The sequence below is a fragment of the Didymella exigua genome (assembly GCF_010094145.1).
Source record: "Didymella exigua CBS 183.55 unplaced genomic scaffold M421scaffold_4, whole genome shotgun sequence".
Lineage (NCBI taxonomy): Eukaryota > Fungi > Ascomycota > Dothideomycetes > Pleosporales > Didymellaceae > Didymella > Didymella exigua.
Genome location: NW_022984778.1, coordinates 884492 through 906443, shown reverse-complemented (window position 1 = coordinate 906443; position 21952 = coordinate 884492). Strand labels below are relative to the sequence as shown.

The 21952-nt window shown below is 57.9% G+C and overlaps 10 protein-coding genes across 10 annotated transcripts; 6 read left to right on the top strand and 4 right to left on the bottom strand.

Annotated features, from left to right (window-relative positions):
- Nucleotides 1-1713: 1713 nt before the first annotated feature.
- On the top strand, nt 1714-4836 carry M421DRAFT_54226 (uncharacterized protein; the record flags this gene model as incomplete). Its single annotated transcript, XM_033595202.1, has 3 exons — nt 1714-2403; nt 2557-2968; nt 3077-4836. 3 exons carry the CDS (start codon nt 1714-1716, stop codon nt 4834-4836), a joined length of 2862 nt encoding a protein of 953 aa, XP_033452599.1.
- Nucleotides 4837-6703: 1867 nt separating this feature from the next.
- Nucleotides 6704-9108, top strand: M421DRAFT_289735 (phosphate transporter HvPT2). The gene has a single exon (XM_033589015.1). It carries the CDS (start codon nt 6815-6817, stop codon nt 8843-8845), a length of 2031 nt encoding a protein of 676 aa, XP_033452598.1. The 5' UTR covers nt 6704-6814; the 3' UTR covers nt 8846-9108.
- Nucleotides 9109-10179: 1071 nt separating this feature from the next.
- On the top strand, nt 10180-11293 carry M421DRAFT_417070 (uncharacterized protein). Its single transcript, XM_033591311.1, has 2 exons — nt 10180-10479; nt 10534-11293. The coding sequence occupies exons 1-2, from the start codon at nt 10299-10301 to the stop codon at nt 10830-10832; spliced, it is 480 nt and encodes a 159-aa protein (XP_033452597.1). The 5' UTR covers nt 10180-10298; the 3' UTR covers nt 10833-11293.
- Nucleotides 11294-11653: 360 nt separating this feature from the next.
- On the bottom strand, nt 11654-13377 carry M421DRAFT_1987 (CBF-domain-containing protein; the record flags this gene model as incomplete). Its single annotated transcript, XM_033588085.1, has 2 exons — nt 11654-11791; nt 11839-13377. The coding sequence occupies 2 exons, from the start codon at nt 13375-13377 to the stop codon at nt 11654-11656; spliced, it is 1677 nt and encodes a 558-aa protein (XP_033452596.1).
- A 228-nt stretch (nt 13378-13605) lies between these two features.
- Nucleotides 13606-14547, top strand: M421DRAFT_1986 (ATP synthase subunit 4 mitochondrial precursor; the record flags this gene model as incomplete). The annotated part of the gene is made up of 4 exons (XM_033588084.1): nt 13606-13636; nt 13724-14169; nt 14255-14477; nt 14525-14547. 4 exons carry the CDS (start codon nt 13606-13608, stop codon nt 14545-14547), a joined length of 723 nt encoding a protein of 240 aa, XP_033452595.1.
- A 156-nt stretch (nt 14548-14703) lies between these two features.
- Nucleotides 14704-16419, bottom strand: M421DRAFT_98486 (uncharacterized protein; the record flags this gene model as incomplete). Its single annotated transcript, XM_033598625.1, has 1 exon — nt 14704-16419. One exon carries the CDS (start codon nt 16417-16419, stop codon nt 14704-14706), a length of 1716 nt encoding a protein of 571 aa, XP_033452594.1.
- Nucleotides 16420-17019: 600 nt separating this feature from the next.
- On the bottom strand, nt 17020-18042 carry M421DRAFT_54245 (transcription initiation factor IIF; the record flags this gene model as incomplete). Its single annotated transcript, XM_033595206.1, has 1 exon — nt 17020-18042. The coding sequence occupies one exon, from the start codon at nt 18040-18042 to the stop codon at nt 17020-17022; it is 1023 nt and encodes a 340-aa protein (XP_033452593.1).
- Nucleotides 18043-18497: 455 nt separating this feature from the next.
- On the top strand, nt 18498-19748 carry M421DRAFT_98484 (COP9 signalosome complex subunit 4; the record flags this gene model as incomplete). Its single annotated transcript, XM_033598624.1, has 1 exon — nt 18498-19748. The coding sequence occupies one exon, from the start codon at nt 18498-18500 to the stop codon at nt 19746-19748; it is 1251 nt and encodes a 416-aa protein (XP_033452592.1).
- Nucleotides 19749-20068: 320 nt separating this feature from the next.
- On the bottom strand, nt 20069-20797 carry M421DRAFT_1982 (54S ribosomal protein L49, mitochondrial precursor; the record flags this gene model as incomplete). Its single annotated transcript, XM_033588080.1, has 1 exon — nt 20069-20797. The coding sequence occupies one exon, from the start codon at nt 20795-20797 to the stop codon at nt 20069-20071; it is 729 nt and encodes a 242-aa protein (XP_033452591.1).
- Nucleotides 20798-21021: 224 nt separating this feature from the next.
- Nucleotides 21022-21925, top strand: M421DRAFT_54753 (ribosome biogenesis protein NSA2; the record flags this gene model as incomplete). The annotated part of the gene is made up of 3 exons (XM_033595255.1): nt 21022-21059; nt 21125-21816; nt 21870-21925. 3 exons carry the CDS (start codon nt 21022-21024, stop codon nt 21923-21925), a joined length of 786 nt encoding a protein of 261 aa, XP_033452590.1.
- Between the last annotated feature and the right edge of the window lie 27 nt (nt 21926-21952).

The window sequence follows — 21952 nt, the reverse complement described above, 5'->3', positions numbered from 1 at the left end:
GCTCCTAGCAGCAGGGCTGTCAGAACGTAATTAATGCTCAACGATAAGCAATGCGCCGTCAAAAGCAAGGTGCGTTAGTCGCGATGAGGCCAGCTGGCTGCGAACTGAAGCTTTTCGGACGGCAAGGCGAGGCGGTCGCACTTTCCACGGGAAGGGGTGCAAATGCGAAGGGCAAATCTGCAGTGCGACGTCAAAAGACAGCTTTTCCTCGCGGACAATTGGCAGTCAAATGCACGGAGAGCACAATGCAGGTGCATACAAAGAGCGGCCGCCTGTAGTCGAAAAGGAGCTCCTTGCGATGATAAAATTACTGTCCAATGTCAACCGCTTGGCGAGCTTCTAATCATTAGGAGGCCCTGACTAGCAATCTAGCACTTCCCCACCCGCGCGTACCTGCCCCTTGGAGGAGTCTTGGAGGAACATCATCAGCGTGGCCAAGGTGCGATTTCGAAATAGATGGACCGATCAGCCATGTGAAGCCGAGAAATTGGGCTTGCAGTCATGTGGGCAAGGCGGCGCTCAGTAGCTGCACGTATTGCTGACCTGCAGCCGCTCTCCATGGCCTCACATGCGAACGAGTCGATAGGGTATCAGACAGGGAGTCGTCTATTTTTCTGCAGAAGTCACTGTACGTCCATCCCTTGGAAAATACTCAATAAGCTCTAGGTCACCAGACTATACCTCGCTCGACTCTTGTGCGTCCGAGATGTCAATGCACAACATAGCCGGGTGGGCATCAAGATACAGACTTGTCTCCTATCATATATGGTCACATCTACACGTTCGCAGCAACTATGAGGGACACAATTCTCATGTGCTAATTATTCCTTCGCTGATAGTATGAGCAAAGCACCTATGCTTTATGCAGTCAGCCAACAAGTGTCTGGAATATTTCCTTGACTCCGCAAGTCTTGGCGTGAACGTGTACTGTCTCAGGCACACATTGTTAGCCAACTCACACATACTCAGACGCAGTCACGATGGCGTCTTTGCCATGTTGTAGCAGGCACATGACCTGGAAGCATCGGAAGTGCACAGAAAGTCGATGGCTCAAACGAGTTACACACTCGAGCGGGCGCCACGACGATGGGCGCTTACGCTACTTCGCTCTTGCACCTCACTGGCTGGCCCCTCATATTACCTGCCACAACGCCCAGCTCCGTCTCTAGAGGCGTCTCAGTTCTCGCCTCGTGTGGGACAATTCCAGGTTCAGCGAATCTTCGGCGGTTATTGAGCCTCATGCCCTGAAGATGGCGCCCGCTGCACAACCGATTTGGAAGGCCGCATCCAATCACCTTCATTCCCCAAGCAATGTCGACTGTTGCTGGGATGAACTGAGCTCGTCCAAGCCAGCGTACCTGGAAGGCCAACGAATTAAAAGACGAGGTGGGAAGCTGTGCAAGGCCGCTACCGAATTGCAAGCACGCTTGAGGTTATTCAAGAAGATCCGGGGCCTGGAGGTCGTGTGTCTGCATGCGAGCTTCCTTTTCGTTCTTCAGTCTTTTCGCTCTCATCGCTCTCATACCGCTGCTACTTGTCTTCGCATTCACCTGAGAATTATTGTAATTGACGCTACCTATTGTCTCCATTCATTCTTCTAGAAACTTTACAGCAGACTTATTTCAAACGCACCTGCAGGACCACTTGACGCCTTACACCTATAGCATACACTTGCCTCAGTTCAACCGCCCACAGTTGTCGACTTCCATCGACATGAGTACAACGCATTTTGGCGCACAGCCACCCGCACAATACGATTTCGACTCCTCACAGCGTAATGACCGCGACGAGCAGATTGTGATCCACTTGAACGGGCACTTCGACGGGACGATCGCTCTGCCAAGGGCGACACAAGAGAGAGAAGCATGGGAAAACGATGTTCAGGCTCCTACACGAAGGGCTGCCAGCAAGCGGAGTTCAAGATCGTTTACATCACGTGTATCTCGACAAAAGAGCCGGAGACGGGAACTTCTGGGACGACAAGCAAAGCTAGACACGAGTTTCACAAGACACAATGGCGAAACACCGCACCAACTATTCCCTGAAAAAGAAGGCTACAGCCAGGGAAACGCACGGAAGAGTTGGTTCAGCGTCGGGCGATCGTCAACCAAGTTCAAAGGACTAGGAATCACGAAAGGAACTCCTCAGCCAGGTTTCTCGCATCGCAGAATACCAAGCATCGAACACGAGCCTAACACTGCGGATTCACTAGCACCAGCTCCTGGCACTGCTACATGGAATGAGATTTCCCCTTGGGACCGGCCTATACCCATTGGCATCACCGTTCCCACCGACAGCGTCTCCGATTTTAGTCCGTACCACAGTAATCGACAGCGGTCAGGAAGTGACACAACTCTCGTCACGCCCAGCATTGTCATCACGCCTGCCATGCCAATGCAATCAGTATGGTCGCCGGACACACCGTACACGGATTCGGACTACACACCTAGTATCTACTCCCGCAACACATTTGGAGGCCAGCCCATGAATCAAAATGTGCCTCCCGTCCCTGCTCTCCCTCTGGGTCTAGTCGGCTCATCAGCCATCGTAGCAAAGGCCAAGGCCGCACCGGATTCACCAACGCACAACAGGAACGACACGCTTGACTCCAACGAAACAGCATTCGAAGAGGACGATCTTGATGCGCAACGGAGGAACCGCATTATGTCAAGTGATACCTTTTTCGAGGAGGATGATACACCTTTGCGCGAAAGAACCGTTGAGACGTCTCTCGTAGTCGATACATCGCTCTTGCCAACACCACGGCGTTCACAAGGCTGGTGGAACGTTATCACAACACCTTTTGTCACAACACCGTTGACTGGGATGTGGCCCAAGGATGACCAGCACATCCCAAGGACACCTGACGTACCCACCCTACCACTTCAGTACAGCCAGAGCAAGAAGGTCCTTTCTGTTTTGCCGGCAGATAAGTGGGCAGCAGAGCAGAGACCATCTCTTGCGGACCGTACTATGCCTTCAAAAGAGAGAGTGCCCATTGTGGTTCCTGCACCATCCAGCGAGGATACGGCATCACTACATGCTTCTCCAATGATGGTGGCAAGTGAGATTCCAGCAGATGCAAAGCGCGGCATCGTGCTGCATACGCAACAGACAGCAGCAATGCCTGATCGTAGTATAACCTCGCCCCTACCTGCAATGTCTGCCACTCCTGTCGTTGGCACAGCAGCTATGGCTACAGTTCTAATGCCACGTCAAGTTGAGGAAGTACAGCGACCAATCAACATTAATATCGAACTGCAAGATCGGCGACCAGACATTAACGTCCAATTGTTGAACGCCAACTTGCAGCCAGCATCGCACCAAAGCCACACGTCCTGGCCAGCGCCACGCCTGCAGGGTGTTGGGTCGTACAGCTCCAGGACTAATAGCCCCTCGCCAAATCTTCCGACGTTCGCACCGCCTCCAACGTACGCACAAAAGGGTTCACATTTCAGCTATGACGATAGAAGCAGAGCGAGTTCGACAAACTCTACACCAGACCTCAAACGACAAAAGAAGCACCGCAAGGTTTTCGCTATGAAGACTCTTCTGCCATGTTTGAAGCGAAAGCAACAGGACAAGTCTAACGAGAAGAAAAAGAAGAAGCGTGGTTGCTTCCTCTGGTGCTGCGGATGCTGTCTGATTTTGGTCATTTTGCTTGCAATTCTTGTTCCCATCGTTGTGGTATTCTCGAGAAAGAAGGATGACACGACCCAGATCACACCCGTCTCAACTCAACCAGGTGGTGAGGCAACGTCTGAGTGGTTGAGTTTGACAAATCTTCCTCCCATACCTACTGGTGTCCTTACGATTGCGCAGCCCGAAGCAGTCGAGGAGGAGAGTGGCTGTGTCGCGCCAACCACTTTATGGAGCTGCGCGCTCCCCAAAGAGCTTCAAGACTCAGTGAAGCCCAACAAGCCAGATCAGCCAAACATGAAGATTGAGATAACGTACGACAACAGCAGCGCGACGAAGACTGCAAAGCGCGCTGCGAATGCCGTCTCTGTGGGTACATTCATTCGCGAGCGCTTCTTGAGGGCTCGCGCGGCGCCATCATCATCGCCTGCACCCCCGAGCAGCGACGACATGGTGTTCCTCGGAAAAACGACCGATGGGAACGGCGCTCCGTTTGATGGCGAAGATACACCCTTGTTCGTCAGCTTCTCAGACCCACAGACCACTGCATCTCGTCTTGCCAAGCGAGCAAGCGGTGATCCCACGAATATCACCGCATCAATCCCTGCCCCTATGCTGAACTCAGATGGAACTGCCGCGCCGGCAAATTTGCTTCCGATCCCTTCTGCGCAACCACTCCGGCTGTACAACCGCGGCAACGATGACGAGCACTACGGCTTCTACTCGTACTACGACCGGTCCATTTTCCTGAAGCAGATCAACGGAACCAATCGCGGTGGCAACCCTGCGGATACAGATGGGGGCAGCACGAAGGAGGCTGCTACGCTCCGATGCACGTTCGCCGAGACGCGTTTCCTGGTCCAGATCTGGACGCGCAGTGAGAAGAGCAAGGCACTCCTACAAAGCTCCACACAGAGCGGCTCAACCGATCTCAACCGACCAGGGACCTTCCCGTATCCAGTCACCGTTACCATCGACCGACATGGCGGCAATGCGGCGAAAAAGAACCTCTACTGCTACCAGATGGAGAGCGACGGAACCATCAAGAACGATGCTTCGAAGCGCGCTTTCCAATTCGAAGACCGTGCTTTTGGAGGTAATCTGGTGAACGGCACACAGGGTCGTTTCAATGTGTCGGGACCCATCGACGGCGGATCTGGAGGATGCTCATGTAAGTATCAAAACTGGCTAGATTGAAGCGTCCGGCGTCAAAGTTTCCTTGTCTGTACATCGTACCTTACATTCGGGTGGAGTTCTGCATAGCGTTTGACCCAAGGCTGCCAATTGGCGGCCCGCAGGCTGTCACCGTGTGGCACTGCGTGGCATTGCTTGTCGTAGCTTAATTGTGTCTGAACGCCTATGGCTTGATCCTACTCGCGTAGCTCATTCAGGACCGCTGGTAGGACCCTTGTAAACTAGCATTGCCTAGAGCACATACCTAAAATCAACATGAAATGTATCATAGCATAATTGAGCTGTCCGTGACATGATCAGGGGGCGAGAAAGGGGGCATGACGCAGGTATTGCCCAATTCGCCCTCCATCAAGTCCGTGGACATGACTTCTAACGTACTTTTACAACCACAAGAATTTGCAAAGCTCTGGCCGCTGCCGTGACCGTCACTGCATGAGTCTCACCGGCTGCTCGCCGTCACGGCCTGTTCTGACTCCTAACTGCTCAATATCAGAACCTCCGGCGGCCCAGTTGGGCGAAATACTGAATACAAGCCGCCACCTACTTAGTTCCGCCTCAGCTACGAGCGCCTGCACTCGTACAGAGCGCCAGAATGATGTGGGGTTCCCTGGTCAATCAATTTAAAGAGGTCGAAGTGCTTCAGTGAGCTTCTGCAAGACTGGTCACGTTTGTGCTCACATGTCGACGATCTCGATATGCAGCAATGTTCATGCAACAATCACTACCTACCATGGAGTGTGAATAATGCACGGGACACATGCCACGCGATGTCACTCCGCGGCATTTTGAGGTGAACGTTGAGTGCAACGACGATGTGGTCCGCAATCCATAGAATCAGCGAGGATCGACGCACAGGCTAGGATGGGGCTCCTTGCCCAGACTTAGCCGGACGCTCAGAGCGAGAGAACTCACCACGTTCTTGCTATACGCCTTCTCATTGGTTGGTCGTAACATCGTGTAGAAACTTCGTGAGGCAAGCGCGCCCACGCCAAAGACGTCAACTGCAGCGGAGGCGCCCGGGTGGCTTTTTGGGTGCCGAGCGGCGGCTGCACGCCATGCTTTGCGAAGCCTTTGGCTTGGGCGTGCTTGCCTCAGCTGGGCGTAGTCTTAGCCAGAAACTACTGATGTCGAAGTTTACTCGAAAAGCTTCGAAGAGCTTCGAGAAGGTATTTTTGGGGAAGCTGCCTTCAAGCAGGGCTGCAGAAGCACTGGCAGGTGGGGAACGGCTGAGACAGGTGCGTTGGATGCACAATGGTGGATGGTAGGACGCAGGCTATTGCCCAAAACAGTCAGTCTAACGCTGTGTTGGCCGCGCCGGGATCACCGGTACTTGAACTTTCGACTCCAATGCGCCCGCCGGACGCGACTACTGTGGGAACGCTAGAAATTTTCAGAGATCTGGTAGGTACTCGTATATAAGCTATAGAGGCATCTTTCTGCCGCCCTTCAGCCTCTTCGCATTGAGCGTTCGCACTTGTTGTGCAACTGCACCTTCCGCATTCCTCCCGGGCCCTCCCTCGTGGTCCTCCAACGACTCTTGATTGCTTGAGTCCAGTAACCAGGAGCAATTTGATATCAACACCCCGGTTGGTGGTCCGCACTACTATACGCAGTGACCTGTTACCGTATCGACAAACCGCGGAATTTCCGGCTTTATTTTTGCGAGACAGCAGCCAGTAATACTTAGTTGCGAACAACGTGCAGCATCGAAATATTGTGTTCGGAAAGTTTTCCAAGCTACCGTGTGCCACAGACCTCATCTTGATCCTTGAACTTTCTGCTTCAAAATCAACGTCATCGGCGACACTCGGCTCGATCCACACCAAGGGCAACTAGCTAGCTCGAAGCTTCGACATCTGCATCAGTAGCAGACTTGAGCATATAAGAGCATTACAAGACGCTGATACCAAACTATCAGCCTTGGCCTGCATCTTGGCTAGTCAATCCTACAGTATCTGCACAGCAGCTACTGAAAGCCACAATGGCCCAAACACACAGCGAGGAAAACTCGATCCGCGACTATGGTGTCGCTGCCCCTCACGGGCCGAACGTGACCGGCCACCACACTGCCACACAGGACGTCGACATTCGTGCAGACATGACCTCCAACGAGCTCGACATCTTCCACGCTCTTTTGCACCCCGACGATCTCTACGATGCGAATGGCACATACTGGGCGGACTTGCCTCTTGGTCCGCGTATCAAGTTCGTGACCAACGTCGACAAGCAAGAAGCCAAGAAGGAGTTTGGCGAGTTCTGGACGACCTTCAAGAGCGACCCGCTCGAGCCTGTCAGACAGTACTTCAGAAACTATGTGATCCCCGGTGCCGGTCTAGGTCTCGAAGGTTACGTCCTATTCTCCATCGGCAATGTCAGGCCCCTCCTCCAAGCCTCATTTCCCGAGTGCTGGTCGACATTCAAGATCTGTAATGAGATTTGGACGCAGGCTGTTGACTACCTAGAAATTTGCGGTATTATTGTCGGTCAAATCCTCGTCGGTGTCATTGGTGACTGGCTGGGCCGTCGCCATGGTCTGATCCAGGACGCTGTCATTATGTTCCTTGGTCTTCTCATGCTTACGGCCGCCTGGGGCGTCACCCAAAACGGCTGGGTCATCTGCTACGTCTGGTCTCTGTTCTTCTATGGTATCGGTGTCGGCGGCGAATACCCCATGACTGCGACCGCAGGTATGGAGAACGCTGTTGGCTCTGGCAAGGTCTCGACGAAGGACGATCGTCTGCATCGTGGTCGCAAGGTCACTGGTGCTTTCCTGATGCAGGGTTGGGGCCAATTCTTCAACCAGGTCATCTTGATTGTCCTGCTTCTGATCTTCCACTCTGGATCAGCACCACCGTACTCGAAGACTGTTACCCAGTGGACATACCGCGTCTCTTTCGCCATACCCGCTGTTGGTACGCTCTGGCTCGTTTACTTCCGTTACTACAAGATGAAGTCTGCGTCAAAGCAGCTCCAGCTTGCGAAGAAGAAGGCGCACGTTACCGGTTACGACGTTGCCTCCCTGAAACTTACCTTCAGCTACTTCGGACCCCGTCTCATCGCTACCGCTGGTACCTGGTTCGCCAACGACGTCTTTTTCTATGGCAACAAGCTGTTCCAGCACGAGTTCATCAAGGTCATCACTCCCGGCAACAACTCTGTCATGACCGGCTGGCTCTACAACTTGATCAACGTTGGTGTCTCTCTTTGTGGATATTACCTCGCCTCGTTTATGATTGACAACAAGCTGTACGGACGCAAGTGGATGATGATCGTCGGTTTCATGGCTGACTTTGTCCTCTTCATCGTGCCCGCTTTCCATTTCGAATTCTTCACACAGCCCGAGCACGTCCACGCGTTCCAGGCCATGTACTTCCTGTCGTCGTTCTTCAACCAGTTCGGTCCTAACTCCGTCTCCTTCCTAGTCGCTGCCGAGGTATTCCCTACACCCGTCCGTGCCACCGCCCACGGTTTCTCGGCTGCTGCTGGTAAGGCTGGTGCTCTGCTTGCGTCGATTTTGTACAACTACATCGATACCCAGACCAAGTTCTACTTCGTACCCTGGTTCGGTCTCGTCGGCGCTCTGCTGACCTGGGTCTTCCTGCCTGACACAACCGGTCTCGATCTCAAGGAGCAGGAGCGCCGATGGACATGCATTCGTGCTGGCCGCGAGCACGACTACCACGGCATCGCCATCCACTGGAAGCACCTTTCCTGGTGGGAGCGCATGCGCGGCCAGCACAAGGGCTACGACGCCAAGGCGGACTACCAGCAGAAGATACAGGAGATGCGCGCAGAATGGGTTGAGCGCCAGCAGCACAACTTCTCTGAGAAGAAGGGCTGGGAGGAGGCTGAGCACGACGACCACTTTGACGCCGAAGTCCACAACTACTTCAAGCGCACGACTGATGGCAACGGCCAGACATCGTCTGGTATCCTGCAGCCTGAGGTCGCCGAAAAGACGGCTGACGGCAGCGAGTCTGGTACTAGTGGCGAGATCACGAGGGAGAAGTAGGATGTTGCGATTGCGATTGCGAAGCGTGTGCATAGGTCGGCGTATTAGGAAAAGATACCACATCACTCAATTTAATGACAATCGTTTCAAACTCACACACCTCCCATACTCGTGGCCTGCGTGGTTTGCTCTTTTGCGGCAAGAACACCTGCCGTCGATGTTGGTGGTGAAAGCACGGTCTTGGGAGGTCGGGGACCATCAATACCATCCAACATTCGGCGGTGCTGCAACCCACCCTATCGGCAACCAGCAGGCGCAAACACTGTCCCCCAACGGTTCACAGCAGCGTCCAGGCTGGGACACAGCATGTTTCAGGCCGCGCCAGACACGCTGCACGCCGGCCAAAGACAATACCTACGTAGTCATGACAACAGGGAACAGGCACGCACAGCTGGAAAGTCAGGGTCGTCTATCTGACGCTTGACATCGGCTCGGTACGGCGGGGCGATTCGCGCTGGGGTACGGTGGTGCGATTGATGGGGGTGTTTGCGGTTTTGTGTAATGGTTCCACGGCGCAGAGGCAAAGGCTAACAAGGCCAGATGCTGAGGAGGCTGGGGGCTATCGGTGCGTAGGCGGCCGCCGAAAAGATTTGCAGCGCACATGCTGTCCGTTGCCGCTCTGCATTCCAGCGAGGGAGTGATCTGCGATGGCGGTGGAGAGAGATAGCTGGAAACGAGGCTGCCGAGTGGTGACGCATGTGCGCCATGCAACAGCAGCGGATGGATTCTGCTGGCGATGATCGGGTTGAGCTGACTATGAATAATAGCAGTCCCGAGGACTCTGCATGTGCACCGCATTTGTTATTGGGGCGCCGCATCGAGATGTTCCAGTGAGCTGTCGATCGCGCCCAGCTGCCTTGACGCGTCTTATCGTGCAAGTGGCGCCGATTGGCTCGTACCTGGCTGGGCCGCTCCCGTCTTTCAACCGTTCGACGGACGTTTTGGCGTGAAGCGAAACCGCCCCAAACGCGTTGTTCACGCCTCCAGACTCGCTGTACTACGGTAAGCTTTTTATGTGCGGCGCACACAGAAAGCACAATGAGCCAGGCTGCGAGTCATTGTGACAGTGTGACACGACGAGTGCGCAGCAGGAGCCGGCGCGGTGCTTCACCGTGGTTGGGAGCTGGCAGCAGGGCTGTTGATAGGTCTGCAAGGCTTTTGCTGTGTTGATCAAGGGCTTTGCAGGGATGTGACAAGCATCTGGCCAAGTTCGCTCCCTGTCTTTACAAGTTGGTCGGTGCTCGCATGCAGTGCGACAAGCTGAGCAGCCGCGCTGCTGTTGATAAATAGACTGGAATGCTCCCTCCTACTCTGCTCCCCTTCCTCTTCACCCAGTCCATCAACATCAACTCATCCCCAGCGTTAACCAGCCCAACCGCTTCGTTCGTTCAAGTCGACCGGTGTCATCTCTATCACACTCCAACCAACTACCCCACACGCCTCAACCGCCAACATGCGTTTCGCCATCTTCGCCCTCGCCGCTGGTGTCGCCGTACAGGGTCAGGTGATCACTCAGATCTCTGACGGTCAGATCCAGGCTCCTCCTGCCACTGCTTCCGTTCCTGCGGTCTCCTCCGAGGTCGTCACATCGGTCCCTGTCGTCACATCGGTCCCTGCCGTGTCCCTGCCTTCTCGTAAGTCGAGCTTCACCGTCGCCCAGGGTGGAACTTTCACTGACAATGCAGCAGCCATTCCTTCTTCGGCAGTCGTCAGCTCTGCTCCCGCTGTCAGCTCTGTTCCCGCTGTCAGCTCCGCCGTCGCTTCCACGGTCTCCTCTGCTGCTTCGGCCGCCTCCAGCGCCCCCGTTGCCAGCTCCGCCGCGGCCTCTGGCTCTGCTTCCGGCACCGGCTCCAGCCCTGCGTCGACAGCCTCGTCCGGCGGTGCGAGCGGCAGCTCCTCGGCCAGCGTCCCCGAGTCCAGCGGCGGCGCTGCTCAGGCCGGTGTCGGCATGCTCGCCGTTGCCGGCGCCCTCGCTGCTTTCCTGTAAGCGAGCGGTCTCGACGCGAATCTGCCGATGGGTGAAACCATCAGCAGCCTCTTCCATTCTCACGATACAGCGGCATGATTGGCAAGCGCAGCGTACAGCTACACGTTTGCATGTCTGCCCTTTGACGACCACACTCTTCGATACACGTTCCTCTTGCATAGTCGGTTATGTTCGAAAAGCTGGAGTACTGATTGCATGACGGATGGTAATGGGTTTGGTGCGCAGATGGGCGCATTGGATGGAATAATGACGGCATGGATCGCCACGCTAATCGCATGGACGTCGTGTATACATGGTCTTGAAAAAATACAGACTTGGCACCGCTGGTGCTCAACATGACTCCCAATCCGACGTGCCATGGATGGGGCAACCCTCGCTGACTATGTCTACTCTGATACTTGAACCATGACTTGAACCATGACTTGAACCCCTTGGCACCACATTCCAAGACATTCTCGTCCAAACCCCCCGTGCGCCCTGCGCCGTTTGTGAAGTCCTTTGTGAAGTCAATTGTGAAGTCATTCGTGAAGTCATTTGTGAGGTCATTGCGTAGCTCCGTCATCTCGGCGAGGACGGGAAGTCAGGATTCCAGGGATCCATGCATGCATGTGTGTATTGGACCACGTATGTGATGGAGTGTTGCGTGCGGACTGTGGCGTGCGATGGACTGTGGCGTGCGATGGACTGGGACCTTGTCCTTGTTTGCCAGAGACTGTCGAGGTCATGTCTGTCTTGGTGCTATTGCGTTCAAGATGGAGTTGTGGCGCGTAATAGACTAGGATCTCGTCCTCTGTTGCTTTCGACTACGGAGGTCATCATGTCTATCTTGCTGCTATTACCTGCTGGAGGAGCTGGCCGACGGGGCTGAGACCCTCTTCGGCGGTGAGGATGCGTTTGGGTATCTCGAATTCGACTTCTGGGTCTTTCTTGAGGTCGCGGTCTAGCTCGGTGTCGAGCAGCTGGGTGCGTCAGCGGGGGTTCTCGACGGGTGCAGATGCAGACTTACAGCCGTGTATGAGTGGTCGAGGAAGTCCTCCAGGTTGTAGGAGCGTTTTGTGAATTGCTCGGAAACAATCTTGGCTAGTGTTGCGACGTTGGGGTGGTAGTGCGACTGCAGTGCTTCCAGCTCCCAGACGCTGCTTTCAATGGCGTTGGTCTCCATTGGATCCAGCTCGCTCATGTCAAAGGGATCGTCCATGCCCTCCTGCTCAAGCTTCTCCCGGAGGGCCGGACCGCGGACCTCGCGGTGCATCATAAAGGTACAGGCGGGGTGGCGCTTGAACAGGTTGTAGACCCACGGAACGACGACAACAACACCCGCAGGTGGGCCGTGCAGCGCCAAGCGCGAGAGGCGTTTTACGAAGCTAGCCACAAGCGCTGCCGGCAGATGGGTCGAGGACATGAAGGTGTCCAGCAACCTGAAGAAGCGCGATCGGTGTTTGGAGTGGAGGAGACCCTCGTCGAGGAGGGAGTAGAGCTTGAGGTAGAATGACGGGTAGTCGAGGTTCTTCTCCGAGATTAGGTAGTACAGTCCAGACAGGGCGAGCAGCGACGTCGCACCGCCAACGTCGTACGAGTCGGTCAAGAAGTCCATGAGCATCTCGGGCTGCTGGAACCAAGGCGCAATCTGGTACGAAAAGGTGGTCAGGATAGCCTTGCGCTGGTCCTTGTCGAGGCCGGCGCGCATTGTGGCCAACCACGCTTCCTGTGCCTGGACCTTGTATGCCTGCAGCGTGGGCCGCGAGCTCTTCGACTGCGACTCGGTGTGGTAGTTGTTGATGTCGTCTTTCGAGTGCGGCACGGTGTCGAGGGACAGCAGCAGCGACAGGCTGTTCGCAGCGACGACCTTCTTCTCGCCGTCGTCGAGGTCGGTGCCAAGGAGCGTCTTGATCGTCTTGAAGGCGTGGAAGCGCACGTCGTCGAAGCGCTTGAAGTACTTGTCCGCGAACTCGCCCCGGCTGGCGTCGTCTTTGGGGAGCAACAGCAGCGCTTCAATCACCCGGGAGAGGGGGCCGTTCTTGAGGCTATAGTCTCTGGTCGCCTTGGACTCCTCCTTGACCAGACGCATGAGCAGGGTGAGCGCCACCGACTGCTTCGCGGGGCTGTCGCTGCGCAGGAACTCGTGCAGGAGCGTGTCCAGCAGCTCACGGTACCGCTCCTTCAGCCACGCCACGACCGTCGCCTCGGCCTCGCCCATGCCCTTGCTCTTGCTCATGTCGCCCGCGGCCAGCAGCCGCGCAAAGACGCGGCACAGGCCGACGGCCGCGAGCACGGGCGCGTCATCGCGCGACTGCTTCGACAGCTGCAGCAGCGTCGCGATGTTGTTGTAGTGTCGGCGCGACTCGAGGATCTGGGCTTCGAGCTGCAGGATGTGGACCTGAACGTCATCGCCGTCATCGCCGCCATCGCCGCCATCGCCGTCGTCGCCCGGGTCGCTGGCGGGAGACTTTTGGCGCTTCTTCGCCTTGGCTTCGCGGCGCTCGGCGCGGACGGGGTCCCGCTTCCGCTTGAGGCCAGCGGCAGCAACGGTCGTGGTCGCGGGCATACTGGCGGCGTCTGCGAGTGTCTCGTCGTGGTTGTCGCGGCTGTCGCGGTTGTCGTCGACGTCGTCGTCGTCGTCGTCGTCGTCGGCGTCGTGCCCAGAAAAAGTTCGCGGCTACCAAAAGGGTCGCTAGCGTCTGCGCGGTGAGAACGTCAAGCTGCTCCGAAGAAGCTTGCAGTCGACCCGACCCTCACCAACTCGACCCTCCCCGCCCACTCTTCATCCGCAGCAATGGCTTCTCGTCTCGCAAGGAGCGCGGTCGGTACGTGGCAGCCCGCCGATGCGACAGTGATGCCATTGGCCTCTGGACGCCCGCATGAGCAAGAGGTCGCTTCCTAACACTCGACAGGCGCCGCCCGTCTCCGCCCTGCCCTCCCCCTCCGCGCCGTCCCCTCACTCGCCGCCCAGGCCCGCTTCCAGTCCTCGCAGGAGGACCCCAAGAAGAAGGCCCAGAGCATCATGGAGGCCATCCCCGTGCCCGGCAACAGCCCGCTGACCAAGGCGGCCGTGCTGTCCGCCGGCGCCGGTCTGTCGGTCGCGGCCATCAGCAACGAGCTCTACGTTGTCAACGAGGAGTCGATCGTCGCGCTGTCGCTGCTGACCATCTTCTGGGCCGTCGGCAAGTACGCCGGCCCCGCCTGGTCGGACTACGCCGCCCAGCAGGTCGACAAGATCTCGGGCATCCTGAACAGCGCCCGGGCCGACCACACCAAGGCGGTCCAGCAGCGCATCGAGAGCGTGCAGGACCTCGGCGGCGTCATCGACATCACCAAGACCCTGTTCGAGGTCTCCAAGGTACGGCCGCCACGCACGGGACACAACGGCTGTGTCCTGCGAGGATAGCGACGACACGCCGCAGCCCACCGCTAACACGGCACAGGAGACGGCCAAGCTCGAGGCCCAGGCCTACGAGCTCGAGCAGAAGACGGCCATTGCCCACGAGGCCAAGGCCGTCCTCGACTCGTGGGTCCGCTACGAGGGCCAGGTCAAGCAGAGGCAGCAGAAGGAGCTCGCCGAGTCCATCATTGCCAAGATTGAGAAGGAGCTCGAGAGCCCCAAGACGCTCAAGTCGATTCTCGACCAGTCCATCGCCGACGTTGAGCGTGCGTACTGCGCCTCCTGGACACGGGCTAGTGCTAACGAGCTGCAGGCATCGTCTCCCAGAAGGCATAGGCGTCCTACGCTAGACAATTTCATGTTACATACTCTGTGCAATAGTCAACCGGTCCAATGCCATGACCCTGGGCTTGGAGAGCAGCCGAATCCATTTGTTTGTCCATTGATGCTCTCAGTCTGTCGTTTGCTGCGCGTGATGTGTACTGGGCCAGGCTACAGCTTCGCCTTTGGCTCCAACAGCCCCGCAATCGTCCGCGCCCACGTCTCCGCCGCCTCGGGCTCAATGGCGTTTGCATCGTAGCTGACGCCAAACCCAACCCGTCCCTCGGCATCCGTCGAGCTGCCCACCAGAAACTCGCGCTCGCGCGCCCTAACGCCCATTCTCAGTCCTCTGTAATCCACCGCAAAGTCTTTTCCCGCGTTCAAGTCATACTCCCCAGCCCGGAAATACCCCTTCAGGCTCCCCACACTGCTGACCCCACACGTCGCGTCCGCCCCGGCAGCGGCCGTCAGCGCGCCCTGCGGATCCCCGAACCCGAATGGCCGCTCCGCAGGCAGTTTGGACGCCACGCGCTCCATCTGCGCCAGGTAGCCGGCCGCGAGCAGCCGCGCGGGACTGTGGCTATCGAGCCCCGCGCTCACCTCCCCCCGGCGCGAGGTGCGGAGCCGCTTCTGGTACACTCTCAGCCCGCGGTTCGCGATGCGCGCTGTGAGCAGGAACCGCTTCTCAACGGCAAGGGAGAGCGGCAGGAAGGGCATCACGATGCCGTCGCTGAAGGACAGCATGCAGCTCTCAGCCGGCGGCGGGCTGGCGAAGAAGGCGCGCGGGTTCAGCGGGAACGAGGCGCTTATGGCCGCGCCCTGCTCTGCGCCGAGTCCCGGGTACCGCTGCGCGTGCACATGCATCATGGCCAGCCCCGCGAGCGCGAAACAGCCTGCTCCTATGCTGAGCTGCGCGTCTCGACACAGCGCGATGAGCCGCGCTGACGCTGCCGCCGAGAGCGTCGCGGAGACGTGTCCGCTGGACAGCGGCGCCGCGTTGGGTCCGTCGTACGCGAAGACCCGGTCGTACGTGCGCTCAAGCGGGAGCGGCGACGCGCGGCGCTGCGCGCGGTACAAAGGGTTCGCGAGCGTCGGCGGGAGCGTGCGCTTGACATGCCGCACGACGCGGATGATGGCCCACACCCAGCGCTGGCGGGCCCTGTTGCCTGCGATGCGGGGATAGAGGTCTTCCTGCGCGGGCGGCAGGATGGCCGCGACCGCGTCCCGCGCCAGGGAGGCGCTGATTTCGGCCTCGATGGCAAGCACGGGCTGGTTCAGCAGCCGGATTAGGTCCTTGAACCAGCCGTATGCGCTCAGGCCGTCGGAGATCTGGTGCGCCATGACGATCAGGAAGGAGAGCTGGTGCGTCCCCGTTGCGAGCTGGACGAGCGGGAGGACGTGCAGCTTGGACATGCATTTCCGGGGCTCCACGATGCGGCGTACGTTCAGAGCGTGGTCGTGGAGATGGTGCGCGTCGACGGAGGCGTAGCTGTCTTCTATCCAGACCGTGCTTGCTTCGACGTCTCGCACGGCTGTCTGCACATCTCGGGGGACGTCGATGGCGAAGCACCGCAGGCCAGAGGACGGGTCGTCCAAGTGTCGACTCATGAGCAGAACGTGACGCAGGCGGAGTGCTGTCCAGGCCAGTGCGATTCTGCGACGGAGGTCCTCTTTGCAGAGCGAGTGGTGAAGTTCCAAGGTCAGCGTGCCGGTCATATCTGCCCGGCCGCCGTAGTATGCGCCATCCGAGTCGAATGAGGTCTCGACCAGTCCCAGAGGGCGCGTGAAGCTCGTCTGGCCGTGCTCGTTTGTCGTTGAACGCCAGGCATGGAATCCTGTTGCGTAGCGGTCGAGCCAATGCGCGTTCTCCTTCTGCGGCGAGGCCATTTTTCTTTTACAAAAGTTGCGCGACGCTGCCACTTTGTAACCAGCCAGGGTCTCGCCAGCTGACACTCAACAGGATCCAGATTGAAGTCGAGAGACGCAGCATTTTGGTGTTGGAGCGATGACGGGGTGGAGTTGGAGACACTAGGCTCGTCAAGGAATGTTGCTCGTGTCGTGCATCTGGACGGGCACTAGCGGCACGTCGTCCGAGGAGTCCCATCTTGAAGCATCATCAGAGCATCGTCGTGCAACCTGAGCAGAGAATTTGTTTTTTCGAGTTGCTGTTTTTGAGCAGAGAATCTGTTTTTTCGAGTTGCTGTTTTGATCGAATAGAAATTGAAATGTCTTCAGTATCAATCGTCTGTGTATTGATGGGTATATGAAGAGCAATCCAAACGCCCTGTCTAGGGATCACACATGATATGTCGCCGCCCTGATCGAACCTTGAGATTGTTCCCGTCATGCGCTGTAATTCTGCGTGTCGAACAAGAAATGCGTTCTTGAAGCTCCTCTCGTACATGGTGGCGTTCTGAGCCCCCTCTACCCACTCCTCGTCTTCGTCTTTCCCATCAGTCGGCACCAGGCCCGGACGGGTGCGGGCAGCTAGACTAACACATCTTCCATCTCCTCGTCCTCGGAGTCGTCTCCTCCAATGTCTGGCGCCAGGGCTGACTGCTGGTTGTTCAGGTTCCTGTCGACGCTGAACTGCTGCTGTCGCTGCCAGTGGCTGGCAAAAGAGCCAGACTTGACAAGATGGGCCAGCTCGGGCAACACCTCCTTGAGGAACTGCTCTGGCTGCTTCGTGCGTGTCTTGAGTGCCTTCATCGACCAGTACTCGTACTCGTCGAACAGACTGTGCAGAAGATCCAGCAACTCGCGGTGCGAGATACGGGCGGCCTTGTTCTGCTGCGGCTTGGACTTTGTCGTGGGCTTGATGAACGAGCTGAACTTGCTCTGGACGTTGTTGTAGTTGGCGACGCCGGGATCCTTGATGATGACGGTCTCCATGTGCGAGCCTTGGATCGCATGGTGGAGTCGCTGCGCCTCGAATTCCTTGTACTCTTTCGTTGGCAACGGGTTCATCTGGTACTGGCGGGTCGCGTGCCCAATGAGAGTCGTCTGTTTTGGAATAGCTTTCCTGTATTTTCCGCGCTTCTGGATGCGCGCTTTTGGGTCTTGTGTACCGTAGTACCCTGGCCCGCCGCGGTAGCCCTGGCCGTATCCGGTAGGTTTGTAGCCTGGAAGGTCCTTCTCTGTGAAGACATATGTGTTTCCGAGCACCGTGTCCGTTGTTTGCGCTGGCTGCAGCTCGAACGCTGTAGGCAACTTCGACTTGGCGCGCCAGCGCTCGCTGAAGAAGAGCCGCATGGGCCTGCTCTTGTCGATGCCAGATGTTGTGTTGAATGCGAGCACCTCTCCAATCTGGATCTGGTCGTTGTCGTTGCCTTCTGCCAGGTCATCCCACTTGGACACCGCATCGTACAGCCACTTCTCGATGCGCGTTACCCACACGTCACTCTTGGTGTCTGGCTGCGGCATCGTCATCTCCCCGGTGTCCTCGAAGAACTCGTCGTCCATGTACTGGACCGGCGGACCCGCTTCGGGGTCCTGCTTGATCCCGTTCATCTCTGCAACAAACGAGTGTGCGGTCGTCGACCTGCTGGCGCCTGCTGCGCGGTGTTGTGATGCGTTGTTTGCCAAGTTCTCGGCGGCGCTTTTGGTGTGACGCAGTCTTCCAGGGCGGTTTCCCTAGCGAGCTGAGTAGCTGAGGCAGCTTGGGCGAGGTACGGTTGGGTGCGTAAGAATGCAAGTGAAACAATGGTCAAAGATAGGCCCAAGAGCCTCAATCGCGGATCGCCGCACTAGCGCGATTGCTTGCCAAGTCGTCATAGCTCCCGCCGCCCCTCCCCCACACGAATGTTGCCTTGCACTCATTCGCCATTGTTTGTTGTGAAGCGTTCCTTTCTCATATCCAACTCGTAGAGTTATTGCGCTACAAGTCTGTTCGGCACACGCATCTGATCCCTGACACAGCATCGCCACAACTGCAGCACCCGAGCTGTTTGCTCACTCCCGCGGACATGGCTTCACCAGCAGTTGCCTCTGCGCTCCAGGACGTGCAGTCCGCCGCGACTGGCGACAAGCCCTCGCAGTACACATCGACCCTCCAACAGATTACTGCCTCGACCGAGAACCTGTCCGAAAACCTCAGCGCATACGCCCGAACCCTGCTCGACGACTCGATAGGGATAGTCCAGCTGCGGCCGCTGCTCGCCGCATTCGCAGATTCCTTCAGCAAAGTGCGCGACGCCGAGGTCAAGATCGAGGTCGGCGAGCAGGTGGTGTCGCTGCTGCAATCAAAGGGCGCTGGACAGTATGAAGAGCAGGATACGACGATCAAGGAGGCGCTGGCAGATGCATACGAGGTGATTGACGACTTCAGGAAGTCAGCACAGGTGCTGGCGTCGATCAACTTGGAGTCGACGCAGAAGAACATCACAGCGGACGACAAGGCACGGGTATGGATCCGGATCGTGCGGTGCTACCTGGAGGAGGACGACCCGACGAGTGCTTTCTCGCACTTGAACAAGGTCAAGAACATCATCTTCAGTGTGACGGACCCGGCGACGCGGGTGCAGTTTTCAGCCGCACAAGCACGCATCTACGACGCCCAGCGGTCTTTCCTCGACGCAGCGGCAGCATACTACGGCATGAGCCAGGAGGCGTTGGTGGCGGACGACGATCGCGTGTCGGCACTGGGAGCTGCCATTGTCTGCACGGTGCTGGCACCTGCAGGTCCACAGCGCGGGAAGATGCTGGCCAAGCTGTACAAGGACGAGCGGGCCAGCTCACTCGACGACTATCCCATCCTCGAGAAGATCTTCCTCGACCGTCTCCTCACGCCTGCAGAGATCAAGGCGTTTGCCGCGAGGTTGCAGCCACACCATCTCGCCAAGACGGCTGACGGCTCGACTGTTCTCGACAAGGCCATCCTCGAGCACAACCTGCTTGGGGCGTCGAAGCTCTACAACAACATCGGGTTCGACCAGCTGGGGGAGTTGCTGGGGATCGATGCCGAGAAGGCGGAAGAGTACGCTGCGAAGATGTTGGAGCAGGGCCGTCTCTCTGGGCACATTGATCAGATAGAGCGGCTGATCTTCTTCGAGGGCGAGGCGAGTGGCGAGCGGAAAACAGGGCATGCGGAGCGGGTGGTGGGCAAGGAGCTGAGGAAGTGGGACGCGAACGTGATGGGTGTTGCCGAGGAGGTGGAGAAGGTGACGACGATGATTCAGAACCAGTACCCTGACTTTTACGCCTCGCAGGTGGTTTAGTGGGAGATGGAGTGCCCTGACTTTTACGCCTCGCAGGTGGCTTAGTGGAAGATGGAATGCCCTGACTTTTACGCCTCGCAGGTGGCTTAGTGGGAGATGGAGCACCCTCGCTTCCACGCCCCGCACTGGAGTGCGAGATGGGCAGTACAAGGCGGACAATGACAAGACAGGAGACGACGAAAATCAATCCAAACGCCGCATATATGAAGGCTGACGTCAAACGCTGTTGTACACGGATGGTATGCTCCAAGCAGGTATGCCCACGATATCAGTACATATGATACACCCACGCCCTGTCTTCCCAGAAGATGCTCAGCTGCCTATATGTCGCTCTCTTCCGCAAGCACCCTCTCGTAGGCCTCCAGGCTCTTCAGCTCCATGTCGCTAATCTTCAGCACGGTGAAGCGCATCTTGCTGTACACGTGCTTGGTGTGCCGCTGCCTCCGCTTCGTCTTCTCCTCGACACGCATGGGCTCCGTCTCGATGCCGACGACGCGGGCGCGCACTGTGAAAAGCCGCTCGTCGAGATAGAACAGCTTCTTGGGCGCGTCGGCGGTGCCCTTGACGGCGGCGGCGGCCTTGAGGGTGTAGTCCCGCGAGCCGATGTGGGTGGCGCGGTTCAGGCGCAGCACGTCTCCGGGCTTGACGTCTGGCATCAGGAACGGCAGGCGCAGCGTGTCGCCGCGCGTCAGCAGGTACGGGCGGCCGTGGATGTGCAGGGTCATGTAGTGTGCGGGCTGCGAGTGCAGCAGCGGGAGCAGCGTGCGGATCGAGGGCGTGACGTGGGCCGAGACGATTTCGCTGCGCCCGTGGGGGGCTACGGGCGTCGAGGGGGGCGGCGCCGAGGGCGAGAGCGAGTGCGACTGCGTCTTCTCCTGCAGCGCTGGGGACACTCGTTGCCCGGACTGGAGGAGCGGGTCTGGCGTGTTGCCCGTCGCGAGCGCGTGCGATTGCGTGGTCATGTGTGCGGCGCGTGGGGGCAGTGAGGCGGCTGGCAGACGCCGTGTCTCCCTGAGGGCGCTCCGCGCTGTGCGGGCGAGGGAGGCCATGGCGTTTTTGTATGTGTGTATATGTGTGTGTATATATTTATGTGTGTGTGTGCGTGCTGCGGCGGCGGGATCCCGTCAGAGGTCGGCCTTGCGGTGGTGATGGGTCTCTGGCCGTCTTTCTGCCAAGTCCGCGGCCTAGCGCGGCCCTGACTTTCTTTTCGCCGCACCAGCCCTTCTACGCCGCGAAGGCTTCCTCGCCCGCACCAACCCTCACACCCGCCGCCATGCCTCAGAATGAGTACATCGAGCGCTGGACGAAGCAGTACGTCATCCCACCCGCCCAGGCTGCATTTGTCGTGCCCAGGCACCCGCTGACCCCAACACCAGGCATGGCAAACGTCTGGACCACGACGAGCGCAAGCGCAAGAAGCTCGCGCGTGAGGGCCACGATGGCAGCAAAAAGGCACAGAACTACCGCGGCCTGCGCGCGAAGCTGTACGCCGAGAAGCGCCGCAAGGAGAAGATCCAGATGAAGAAGACGATCCGCGCGCACGAGGAGCGCAACGTCAAGACGTCGGAGCCCGCCGAGCCCAGCACCGAGGCCCTGCCGCAGTATCTGCTGGACCGCTCGAGCGAGAAGAACGCAAAGGCCCTGTCGAGCGCCATCAAGCAGAAGCGCAACGAAAAGGCCGCCCGCTTCAGCGTCCCGCTGCCCAAGGTCAAGGGCATCTCCGAGGAGGAGATGTTCAGCGTCGTCAAGACGGGCAAGAAGACGGCCAAGAAGAGCTGGAAGCGCATGATCACAAAGCCCACCTTTGTCGGCCCCGGCTTCACCCGTCGCCCCGTCAAGTACGAGCGCTTCATCCGGCCCATGGGTCTGCGCTACAAGAAGGCCAACGTCACCCACCCGGAGCTGAGCGTCACCGTCCAGCTGCCCATCATCAGCGTCAAGAAGAACCCGCAGAACCCCCTGTACACCCAGCTCGGCGTCCTGACCAAGGGCACCATCATCGAAGTCAACGTCTCGGAGCTGGGTCTGGTCACAGCCGGAGGAAAGGTCGTGTGGGGTCGTTATGCTCGTAAGTCGCGTCCCGTCGCCATTCACAGGAGAGACACTAACAGGCCCCTGCAGAGGTCACCAACAACCCCGAGAACGACGGCTGTCTGAACGCCGTTCTGCTCGTCTAGAGCATTCAGAGAGTTGACGTGTAGTGA